This window comes from Ictalurus furcatus, chromosome 25, assembly GCF_023375685.1.
Source record: "Ictalurus furcatus strain D&B chromosome 25, Billie_1.0, whole genome shotgun sequence".
Taxonomy (NCBI): domain Eukaryota; kingdom Metazoa; phylum Chordata; class Actinopteri; order Siluriformes; family Ictaluridae; genus Ictalurus; species Ictalurus furcatus.
In genome coordinates, this window is record NC_071279.1 from 1888894 (window position 1) to 1901804 (window position 12911).

The following is a 12911-nucleotide window of genomic DNA, read 5'->3' on the forward strand; positions in this document are numbered from 1 at the left end:
ACTTTGTGGCAACAGTTTGGGGAAGGAACACAAACTGGGTGTGATTGTCAGCCGTCCACAAACTTTTGGCCATACACACTCACAAAATAATTGAATAGGAGCACTATATTAATACTGCGTAGGGCTTTCATTTGCTCTCCAAACAGCCTCGATTCTTCCTGGCATGGATTCCACAGGATGTTGGAAACATTCCTTTCAGATTCTGGTCCACGTTGAATGCATGAATGCATCACACAGTTCCTGCAGATTTTCTCAGGTGCGCTTTTATGCCGTTCTACCACATCCCAAAGGGGCGGATTGGATTCAGATCCGGTGCCTGGGAAGGCCACTGAAGAACACTGAACTCATTGCCATGTTCATGAAACCGGTTTGAGGCGAATTTTGCTTTGTTACATGGTGGATTATCACGCTGGAAGTAGCCATTAGAGAAGGGGTAAATTGTGGCAACGAATGGATGTACATGGCCAGCAACAATACTCAAATAGGCTGAGGCATTCAGGCAATGATTGATTGGTATTAACAGGTCCAAAGTGTGACAAAAAAAAACAACATTCCCCACACCATTACACCTCCTCCACCAGCCTGGACTGTTACACAAGGCAGATTGGGTCCATGGATTGTGCTATTGGTGTCAAATTCTGACCCGACCATCATCTGTGTGCCTCAGCAGAAATGGAAATTTATCAGACCAGGCTACGTTTCTCCAGTCTTCATCCTGTGCTCACTGCAGCCTCAGCCTTCTGTTCTTGGTTGACAGGAGTGGAACCGGATGTGGTCTTCCGTTGTTGTAGTCCATCCGCCTCATGTTGCGCATTCTGAGATGCTTTTCTGCTCACCGCACTTGTACAGAGTGCTTATCTGAGTTCCTGTAGCCTTTCTGTCTTCTCGAACCAGTCTGCCCATTCTCCCTTGTCCTCTCTCATCAACAAGGCGTTTCCGTCCACGGAACTCCCGCTCACTGGAAGTTGTTTTTTTTTTTTGCTTTATTGCACCATTCTGAGTAAACTATAGAGACTGGTGTGTGTGTGTGTGTGAAAATCCCAGGACATCAGCAGTTACAGAAACACTCAAACCAGCCCGTCTGGCACCGACAATCCTACCACGGTCAAACATCCCTGACATCACATTATTTTTTCCCCTCAATCTCATGGTTGATGTGAATATCCCCAGAGTGATTACATGAACATTGTGTGTGGTTGATGTGAACATAACCTGATTAGATAATTGCACGAATGAATAGGTGTTCCTAATAAACTGCTTGTTGAGTGTAACTTTTGGCCATGGATTATTATTTTATATTTTATTGTGATCATTATGATGGGGCAGTTAAGGCTCTGGGTTACTGATCGGAAGGTCGGGGGTTCAAGCCCTGCCCAGCACTGCCACGCTGCCACTGTTGGGCCCTTGAGCAAGGCCCTTAACCCTTTCTGCTCCAGGGGGCGCTGTATCACGTCTGACCCTGTGCTCCGACCCCAACCTCCTGTCATGCTGAGGTATGCGAAGAAAACAATTTCACTGTACACATGTATATGTGATCAATAAAGACTCATTATTATTATGATTATTATTTTTGTAAATCCATTCGTAACCTGGATGGTATTCCACATTTGTTTCTGTTCCTTTCAGTATGAGATCTGATCATTACTGAACAAAGCAACTGTTTTGAATCAGCCATTACATGTTGCAGTGCGCTCAGTGGACAGTAGGTGGCATGAGTGAGCCCGAACAGCAGCAGCAGCGGCGGTGATAGAGGAGATGGAGGAGGAGATGGAGGAGGAGGAGGAGGAGGGACAACGACTCAGAGTGGGTTTGTGCGCCGTTTCCGTCCACAGCAGAAGCACAGCAGGCTGAATCCGCTCGGAATCATGGCAACCGACACCATATCAGCCTGCACTGGATCCAACCTGCTGCAGCCGATAAGCGAGATCATCAACCTGCCGTTAGACCAGGTAACCCCCTCCTTCTCCCCGCGCTTTCTGATCCTGATGTTTAGGAGATGAAACCGTATCCGCGCCTCTCCGGTTAAACATCTCGTTTTCAGTCCATCCAGCGCGTTTCTTTTCTCCTGGATGGGATTGTTTACGCCGTGTGTTTATCCGCAGACGTGTTCTCCTCGCCGAGGAGCTTCAGAATGCACAGATCTGTCCAAATGTGTGTGTGATTTGCATGGTGCAGTGGACCGAGACATGCACACCGAGTAGGAATAGAGAAGAAAACCGTGCCCAGAGATGCAGGCTCGATCCTGCAGGCTCACAGTACTGATTTAATGACGTGCTGTTTTCTCAAAATGTCAGCCTTGTTGCATTTGATCACGCATCATCATCATCATCACCATCATCTTCATCATCATCATGATTTCAGGCCCTGGAATTCCCCTGGAGTGAAGCGTGGCTCAGATCGTTTACAGGAGACTGCAGATGTTCAGTGATGATCTTATAGGTTGCCTGATATTCACTGAAAGGCGGCCGGAGAGCTGGTTCCTTTCCATTCTGTGAAAAATCACTCCACGTTATGGGAGCTAGGGGTGCTAGGATTAGAGATTTTCATGGTATGATAACCCAGTCTAGTGTGTGTGTGTGTGTGTGTGTGTGTGTGTGTGTGTGTGATTGTAGTCTGCGATGGGTTGGCCCGTCCACTGTGTGCTCGCTTCCTTGTGGCCCCAGATCCCTGGGACAGGGTCTACGCTCCCCACGACCCTGTGAAGGATATGCGGTATGGAAAATTTGGATGGATGGATGGATGGATAACCCCGTCTAAAATATCACAGTGTCACGATATGGCTGTATTAATCGACTATTTAAAAACACACACGCCAGCGATGTTTGTGTAAAAGTCCTAAACCGAACACACAACCCGAACCCTAACCTTAAGGCCGTAGGTCTGAACGTACACGTAGAATCTTAGCCTTAAACCCAACCCTAAACCTAAGCTCAACCCTAGAATCTTAACCTTAGAGCTAACACCTAATCCTAACCCTAGCCTTAAAACCTAAACCTAAGACTAAACCTGTATGTGTGTGTGTGTGTGTGTGTGTGTGTGTGTGTGTGTGTGTGTGTGTGTGCGCATATATACACATATATTATGACGGCAACTGACGATTATTTTCTTGACGTTTATTTTCTATGTTCAACGATTTTTGGCGGGGGCGGGGCAAACTTTCAGTACCATTTTTTCTTGTTTAAAGCCCTTGTCTGACTCGCCCACCCACGAGAAAGTTAGTACTTTACGGCGGTGTAACCTGGCCTGGGCGTTCAGGGCTGTATCTCTGAAGAGTTTGATTTTAAATCTTTAATCAGGTAAGACTTTAGGATTGCATGCCATTATCTGGTATCTTTGGTGATAGTGGGTGCTGCTGTTAGGACGAGAGATAGCGATGTAGAGGGCCGGGACTGTTAATGCTTATCTGTGGGGGTGGGGATCTCTCCTAGGGCACCAAAAGTGCCAGAAACGTCCCCTGCTCGTTATAATAAACGACAGAATTTACTCTACACGCACTCAAATGCAAAACATAATGACAATAAACTGGAATTAAACGAAATATTTTAAGCAACTCGCACCGGTTTCCCCAACCCCTGGAACAGTGGAGTATTTTGCATATGAAGATGTTTGTGCTCGTGCATCACTGTCGTGCTTCCCTGCTACACAAGCTCTGCTTCGTTAAGTATACAGGTTACAGTCTTGTCTGGCATGTAATATAAAATGCACCCCTTCGTAATGCGTCACACCTCCGTCTGATGGGGACTGAGGTCATGTTGGGTGTAAAAGCTAACGCTGACAGAAACAGCAAACAGGAAATTTATGGGTGTTGTTCTAAAGCTAGCTTTCGTGCGTTTGACGTCATGCGCCGTCGACCGGGAAACGGCTTATACTTCCGGTTAGTATAAAAAAAAACCCCCACCAGTGTTCCATTTGAGATGAGATTACCATTCTAAAATTCATACAGTAGACGCTAGAGTACATAATGCATAGTGTAAGTGTACAGGACATCATTTGGGATGTGTTTACTCTCCGATGCGTGTTTTCGGAAGAGAAGTAACGCAGTGAGTAAACGTTCCCCGTGCAGACCGACCAATCCTTAATGAGATTCGTTGACAATGATGTTCATAATCGATTATTATCGATTTTATTGTTGTTAGTTGTTGCGGCTCTAACGTATATGACGTATGTAAAGCTAGCTAGCTAGATATATAAACCACACACTAACAAAATGATCGGACGCACAACTTTTCCATAACATGTCTTACGTTGTCGGTCTTTATCATGTTGTCATTAAAGCCTGAAAGAGAGCGTGGCTGTGAAGAAGGTTGGTGCTCAAGAATTGTGTATTTTTATTTATTTATTTTTTTATAATAACGTTCCAAACATGCTAGGAGAGGCAGCAGCAATGTAACGTACAGCCTAAGGGTTTTCAGAGCAGTTCACATATCTGCACAGAGACTCCGAGTTAGCTGTAGGGTGGTATAGGGCGAGACCAGAGTCAGTGGTCGTGAGACTTCTAGCTGGTCCCAAAAGGGATGTGAACCAGTGAAGTAAGGAACTTGGTTGGGCAAAAAAAAAAAAGAGTATGGTAACCGTGTGATCATGTGAAACTGACACCGTAACCACACTGTAGACAGCTACTCCACAACAGACAAGGCCACACATTTTATGCTAATGAATATATTTAATCTGATTGGATCTAATGTTTGATATTAGGTCATCACGGTCACACACGCATTCACACCTAATGACAATTTAGAGATATCAATCCACCCACCGGCATGTTTCGGGGAGGTGGGAGGAAACCAGGGAACCCAGAGTAAACCGGAAACCGGGAACCTTGGAGATCTGAGCAGGCAACATGTCCGCCCTTATTTTATTTTTTGTAGTCTTAATTCTTATTGCAGTTTTCCGAATACCGTATACCGTGACACGAGTGGACATGTCACGATAATCCGATATGAACCCGGTTAAGACGATACTCTGATTAAGAAACTAGCATGTGAACAGAGATTATCGACGACCTTAATCCGATTAAAGTCACACTCGAAGTAAACACACACGGAATTAAGACGTGTGGAGTATTCCTGTTTTAGTCGCGTTATCGATGTGCGTTACAGACACGTACACACCTTAATCACACTGTTAACGTCGTGTGAGAGTTTTCACCGTGTTGTGCGACAGGACACGTACACACACACACACATACGGCAGCGCTCGACCGTTTTACGGCGAACAAGAGAGCACGGCTGCGTCCCAAACCGCGTACTTGCCTGTGATATAGTAGGAGAAATACGTGTATCTCGGCTACTATATAGACGATAAGTACGCGGTTTGGGACGCAGCCCACGGCTTCACGCAGTCGTCTATTAGCACGTACAGCACGACAAATAATTAACCGCACTTGAAGCGTTCGTAAAAATAAAAACACCCGAAACTGTACACGGTCCCATAACGAAGACCGACTGTACGTCGATACGTGAAATTCTGGAGGGACGTCGGACGGCGTGGCGCGGTGACGTAATGACGTGTGTCGTTAATCCATCTACGTTCTATAACACGTAAAACCTGAACATGAAAGGAGTATTCTAAAATCGACTCATGTAAACACCTTAATCACAATATTATACGTCTTATTCAGAATAAGGTCAGTAATCAGATTACTGCTGTCCGTGGAAACGTCGTCACTAACGACTGGTATCGAGATGTTCAGTTTAAAAATTATTATCTGTGCAAATCATCTCCAATCATCTATGATAATCGAAACTGATCACAGCCGTTTTCTTTGCAGTTTGTAGCTAAGAACTACACCTCTACTGTTACTGAGTTTGTGATGAACGCCTCAGTCACACACGAGTGTAGACGTCTTATGAAAGCTGGCCGTGTGCCTTTGTAATGATGCGAGAAATTATCCGATGGAGTTGTCACTAAATTAGTTTCGGCCTTGCGGAAGGGCCGTGCTGAAGTCACCATGCAGACCATAATGTGATCAGCAGGTCTTCATCTTACAGTCATCTCTCTCTCACTCTCATAGACACTGTACTCTTGTTACAGTGTTGTGTCTGGATGCGAAAGCGTCCAGCGATGCCTTTTTTTTTGCTTTTTCACACTTGTCGGTGTCTGGGTCTAGGCTGGTCACCTAGCTGGTCACGAGCGATTGGGTATCTGAACAGTTTTGTTTATACACACGTCCATACACCAGTTTCCAAATAGGAAAAACTTTTTAAACGCTGTGTCACAGTTATCTTTCTACGAGAAAGATTCAACCAGACTTGGGGGGGGAAAAAAAAAAAAAAAATTCCCAGCATGCTGTCTTTTAAAATGTCTGTATGAGCGCGAGTTCTTCGAGTGTTTCGTTTGAATGCTGAGTGAATGTGGTTGGCCGTTCGCGATGTCTTTCACGTGCCTCTTCCTGTCGATGTGGGTGGTTCTTGGCAGTGTTTACTGGTGAAAAGCACCAGGCTGTCTGTTGAAAGCCCTACTGAGAGCTGTGTGGGTAGAGGGGATTCTACCCCTTTCCACCTTTCACGACCGAGCCCAGTTACTTTTACAGATCTCGTTGAGAGATTTCTGGCGTACATTTCGCGTACACTCTCACCTTCTTAGAATATTCCAATGAGTATGCAAATGCTTCCTGTCTCACGAGCGTGATCAGACATGAGCGGGAGCAAAAATTCGGTGCCGTTAGACCCTTTTATGTTTTTTTTTTTTTTTTTTTTGAGGCTGCTTTCAACAAGGGGATTAATGTGCTGTGTTTGTCCAAGTAGCTTACAGTCTAGTCTTAGTGGAGACTGACATGAAATATCAGGCTGTGTGTAATGAAATGGTGTGCGTATATACTGAGTGTATGGGGTAAGTGTAATGTAGAGCTCGAATTCTAAGCAGGAACTGAAAATAACATTAAGTTGTGTATAACAGAGTTATGTTCACATTTTTTAAGGTGGTATAATATAATATAATCTAACATGATATATAAGTGGAGAATTGTACAGTACTGTATATATGGCTTAACCAAAAGGTTACTGTAGGCCTGTCACGATAAATACTTTATCGACTTGATCTATATATAATATATATATATATATATATATATATATATATATATATATATATATATATAAAAGACATGACCTTGATCGTTTTCGCTGACCTTGAGATCGCCCGTTGTGTTTACATGCGTGTTTGTTTACGTGAGGATGTTCTTATTTCGTCATCCGTGCGGATTCTGTCCTCTCGCCTCAGCTCTAGGGCTGTCGAATTTCAGTTCACACCTCGTCGAATTTAAGATAAGACCGTGCGTTCGAATTTAAGATGCGTAGCAAGCACTAGCGCCGTTTTTATTATTATTATTATTATTATTATTATTAAAACATACTGTTGGGGAAAAATCTAGAAAGAATAGGCGTGGTGTTCGAGGTAATCCTCTCTTTTAATACCAGCAGTGTGTGTGTGTGTGTGTGTGTGTGTGTGTGTGTGTGTGTGTGTGTGTGTGTAAAACACAATTTTACATGTGTTTTTTTTTTTTTTTTTTTGGTGAGCACAGTGCCATTTAAAAGCAGATATGAAATACAATCCCATAAAGTTTTTGACTCACAACATCTGCAGACACACAAGGGTCATGGAAACACTGCACTGTGCCAGATGAGTTGCAGGGCCTCGGCTTTAAAACTAACTTTATAGCGATTTAAATTTTCCAGCTAAGATCATTTATGATTATCTGAAGCTTATATATCCGTTACATTGACTCAGATGGAGTGATTTTAAATTTAAGGTCCACGTCCAACACTATCACAGCTTTCACGAGCGAGCATTCACGTTGTAGTATCTTCATTTTCTAAGAGAGATGACCTTATTGACCGGCTGCACAACGAGGGCATATGGTTGCACATATGGTTCTGCCTCAGGCCAGGCCACTAGGTGAACATGCTAATAAGCTGATCATTGTCCATAATTTATTAGTATACATATGGCCCTGATTATTGCTGTGCAGGTCTGCACCCGGTTGGCTTGCATCACTGTAATGCTAATGGGAGGCTGACAGAGTTAATTATAAACACTGAGTTTATGGATGTGGGGGGATGTGGAACCTTGTAGTTGTCTCGAGGGAAGGAACCAGGCTTGTGTGTCCTTTGCTAAATACTAGAGAACATGACTGTATGGGAGGCGTGTCGGAAACAGGACAGGAGGCACTAAAGATAAATCACAATTCAGCGTTTGGACTCTTAAATCCAGGTTTCATTTATTGGGTTCCTTGAAAATGTCCTACATTTGCGAATGCTTCTGTTATCTGGGATAGCCAGCAAATCAGACATATCTGCCTGCCTAGACTTGAAAAACAGTGAAAAGGTACAGACTGTTAGCTTATTTATCGCTCCTTTGGGGTTTTTTTTATTGTATCGTTTCAATCTTGAGCCAGCGGTCTGTTCCAGGATGACTTTCCCATCCTGTGTGGAATTCGACTAAACTCTCTGAACTTTCTAGCTTGGTACCTAACAAAGTGGGTCTGTGATGTACAGTGTGTGTGTGTGTGTATACATATATATACATAAAATCTCCTACACAGGGGCATGGATGAGCATGGAGCCTATCCTAGACCAGGAGTTCCCAAACTTTTCCAGGACAAGGCCCCCCCAATTGTCATTGACATTTGACCGAGGCCGCCCTTTTGCAAGATGTCTTTAAAACACATTAAAAATGCAGACTTCTGAATATATCCCCCTTTTTTTTATTATTAATAATTAAATCTTACATCACGTTACATTAGGAATTGATTGTGTGTGTGTGTGTGTGTGTGTGGTAGTTGGAGGGATGGGCACACCAAACTATTGAGGTCCCCTGGGCGCCCCCTAAGAGGGCCGCGGCCCCCCACTTTGAAAACCACCGTCCTAGGGAACTCGGGGCACAAGCCGGGGTACGCCCTGGACGGGGTGCTAAGCCACCGCAAGGCACAACCGCGTAATCGTTCACACGCTATAAACAATTTGGAAATGCCAGTGTTCAAACGCATGTCTTTGGGCTGAGGGAGGAAACCGGAGTACCCAGAGGAAACCCTCGAAGCATGTGGAGATCATGCAAACTCCGTGCATACAGGGTGGAGGCGGGATTTAAACCCCCGACCGCGGAGGCGCGAGGCAAACATGCTAACCACTAATGCGTCATGCCTCCATACGTGTATGCGCTTCTGTACACTGATTAGCGATGAGAGCACTGACACAATGATCACTAGTTTTTAAAAAAAATAGTTAAACCTCTTCTTGTGAACGTAGGTGATTCTTGGTCATGGTTAGGTATCTCTGGTACTCTTTGGTGACTAGAAGTACGGCGTGTTACGCATCAAATCCATCTTATTCCTAGCAATGTTTGAGTACATGGTCAATCTAGTAGAAAAGCTTGTAATGTTTCTTATACCTTGTATCAGGTCTGCAGCCGGAAAGCAACCGGTCGACACCGCAGTTCCCACCGAAGTTCCCACGTTCACACTGAAGTGCTTTAAACCTTCTGCAAGTCTCTTGACTCTCTACAGCTCTATGATTGGACTGTTTAGAAGAATACCGAGCGTCCTTTTACACTAACCGTCCTCCGCACTTCCCGGTAACCGATTTCTTTGCTTCGTGCGCTCGTTGGCGTTCCGTTTTCAGAGTAATGCGTCTCCATGCTTGTTTATCTGCCTGCGTTTGGCTGAGGGTCGAGTAGAGAGAGCACTGGGGATGGTACGTCTCTTCAGACATTAATAATTGAGTATGTTATATATCGATGCGAGAAAGCACTTAGTGCTGAAAAGGTATTTAATCACAGGGTAATTATTCGGTAACTTATTTTCGATACGGAGGTCAAGGGCGGACGTCGTGCACAAGAATGACGCACGATAACTAACAGTATGTTGAACCTGTTGGCCTGTTTATGCTTTATATGATGGTGCGTTTTGAGCGGTCGGTCGGTGCTAAGTGCATTGTGTAAACGAGGATATAGGCGTGTATACGATGATATAGGCCCCGAAATGCGAACCCTCGTCTACGAGACGTGTCTCCGAAATCATATACGAGAAATTCCTGCAAAACAACATTAAGAAGGTCAGACGCGGTTTACGGTAACGTTATACCCTGTGGTCGAGTTTATTAACGCTGTGTGGACGGTGTACTGTATGTACGCGTGAGAGAAATGCCTGAACACAGACAGCAGCCTCTCGCTACACGGCGACGGAAAAACTGTGTCTGCAATTCTGCTTTTACGTGGTTCTGATCAGATTCGTGTGGTTGATGAATAACGCACCGGACATGTGTTCAGCCGAGTCAGAGCGGTCACGCGGTCTATCGGGTAGCACACGTAAAGCTATTGTCGCCGAATGGTTTACTCAGGAAGTGGTGTGTAGCGGCGAAATATATTCAAACCCGTCCGTTTGAGGTTTTGATCTGACGCTGGTGGTATTGGGGGATGGGGATTTTTGGTAAATTTGGCAACAGTGGGATTGCGTTTCATTTTCATTACAGAGTCGTGAACGATGGTTAAGCACCGAAGGCCGCGGTGTGATTGAGCAGATGATCACTCGGGTGTGTGTCGCTTCTGATGCCTGACGAGGCGTGCACATGCGAGCACACACACACACACACACACACACACACACACACACGGTCGCACAGGATTCATTCTGCATCTGAACAGTACAGTGTCCTAGCAACAAGGCTGTCCAGGATTCCCTCTGTTAGTGTTCAGAGAGCCCTGGAAATGCTTCCTTGTTGACGAGAAGCTGCAGGGACAAAAATATCTTGATATTTATTCGATTTTAACCTGCAAAAAATGCGTATGTTTTTTTTTTTTCCCTCTCAAAATGCTTGAGACCCCTAAAATAGCATTATCTGCCCTGCCGTCTCGCTTTGGGCTTGGAGTTTTGCGGTCTTCTTCTGCAAATGATCCGTGGAAATGCTCTCAAGCAAACTTGCTGTGTTGTAGACTAACAATAACAAGACATTTATAGTTCTACATTAAAACAGAGCCCCCTTGTTAAGCTCATTTCTTACATTTAAAAGTTTGTTAAAGACATCCGTGCTCACTTCACCGTTACAGACTCGGCCCACTCGCCCCACTTCCTTTGCCCCGTCGGTCAGGCACTGCTTCGAGGCGCTCGGGCTGAAGATGTGATTTATCTGCAGCCTGACCCGTCGGCACCTTTTCCACACGCGTGCCGTATGTCTTGTCCAGTCTGAAGTGAAGAGCGGTTCTCAGGTTCCACGTCTCCACTCCCGGAGCGGAGAATCGCTAGAGCGAGGCACGACCCAGCCTGTAACACGAGGCATGGAGAGCCATGAATTCCGGAGCGCTGTTACTGCAGGTGAGGGTGAGCGAGCTCGTCACAGGTGTGGCGATACTCTAGCTCGTCTCGCGGAGCCGTCATGAGAAATTAATAACACCTGGGCGGCTTTTTCGGCGCAGTACATCACAAGAACGCTGTATTGTTTTGTTTTCCCTCGCCACGTTCTACCAGAATTTGAAAAGACAGATTTGTCGTGTTAGGAATGGATACAGGGAAATGCAGAAAGTTTGTATACCCTTGGGAGGGGGCTCACAAAGCTATCAGTTTGCTTTCTGAATGTGATAGAAATATCATTTAATCACTCTAACGTACCCCTGTTTTTCCTTATTACAGCTTCAGATCTCTTGTACTCTCTAGGAGAACAGGAGACGTGAAGGTTTCTCAGCGTGTCACATTAGTCTAGAGGTCTGAGTGAGGAATTCTATTTATTTATTTATTTATTTATTTATTTATTTATGAAACACCACTTCCGCCCAGTTCTGCAGGAATTCTGACCGATCCTGTCCGAAAGCGTCGATCAGTCCCGCTCCCTCCTACAGCTGTTATTTTTGTTTGCCCCGCCCACGATCGTTTCTAACAGACATAGCTATTTCGTTTCCCGAAACAGAGGCATCTATACATATCCGTACTAAAATAATTTACCCTGCTTGCTTCTGGCTGCATGGAAGCAAAAACTGCCTGCTTTGATGAGCTTTTTTTGGATCCCCTACATAATCCTGGCCCCAGTGCACACCTCCGCGTTAGACTTCCTGTCTGGCTGTCCAGGTCTGATTTAAAGCAGGGAGATTGTAAATATGGCGGTATACCCCTGAACTCCTGAACTCAACATTTTATTTTATCGATTCAATTCATCCTTTTGACCACAGGCTACTTAGTTTCCCTGGCAGCTCTCCTTTGACCTCTTTTTTTTTAGCTTGTGTGCCAGTATGGCACTTTGTCGTCGTCGTCGTCGTCGTTTTTACAGACGAGGGCGGGCAGTCGTTCTTTAAACCGAGCATCCCTGGTTGTTTTGCCTCTGGCTTCCTGAGAGATAAGTGTAATAATCCGGCTCGCACAGTCCGCCGAGAGAGATGTTCGGCGCCTGTTATTACAACATCTTTTTGCTTTCGAGGTCGCACGTGTGAAGTCTAGCCGTTCATACACTCACCGGCCACTTTATTAGGAACACCTGCGGTACACAGCGATCGAATCGGCCAATCACGTGGCAGTCGCGTGACGCATAAAATCACGCCGATACAGGTCACGTCAAACATGTGATCGTAGTGACTGCTCCGTTTTGCATTATATCATCTATTCTGTGTAATTCTTTTGCTCTCTGTGCTAGTGTCAGTCTCTAGTCTACATACGAGTGGTACGTGTCGGACGGAAAGGACTAGATCCGCCAGTACACTTGATATGCAGCAGTAATTAGTCTCTAGCTTGGGTCTCCTGGAGGTAAACGTCTCCGTGTGTTTATCCCCCAAGGTTTCCTCTCTGGGATTTCCAATTTTCAATTAAAACCCGCCTTGCATTTCATATGCCTTTTTCCATCTGATATTAATTCTTTATTGCCCAGCAAAGCTGTATCTGATGATCATGAAGTCGTATTCATCTCCGCCACAAACTATGATAAAAATGTCTCCGA

The 12911-nt window shown here is 44.9% G+C and overlaps 1 protein-coding gene across 1 annotated transcript in view; it reads left to right on the top strand.

Moving 5' to 3' along the window:
- The first annotated feature begins 1600 nt into the window (after positions 1 to 1600).
- The window catches only part of mboat2b (membrane bound O-acyltransferase domain containing 2b), a 37925-nt gene continuing 26614 nt past the window's right edge, over positions 1601 to 12911 (top strand). Inside the window, exon 1 of the mRNA XM_053614124.1 lies at positions 1601 to 1949. Coding sequence (XP_053470099.1) covers positions 1866 to 1949 — 84 coding nt within the window. The 5' untranslated portion in view covers positions 1601 to 1865. The remainder of the gene's footprint in view (positions 1950 to 12911) is intronic.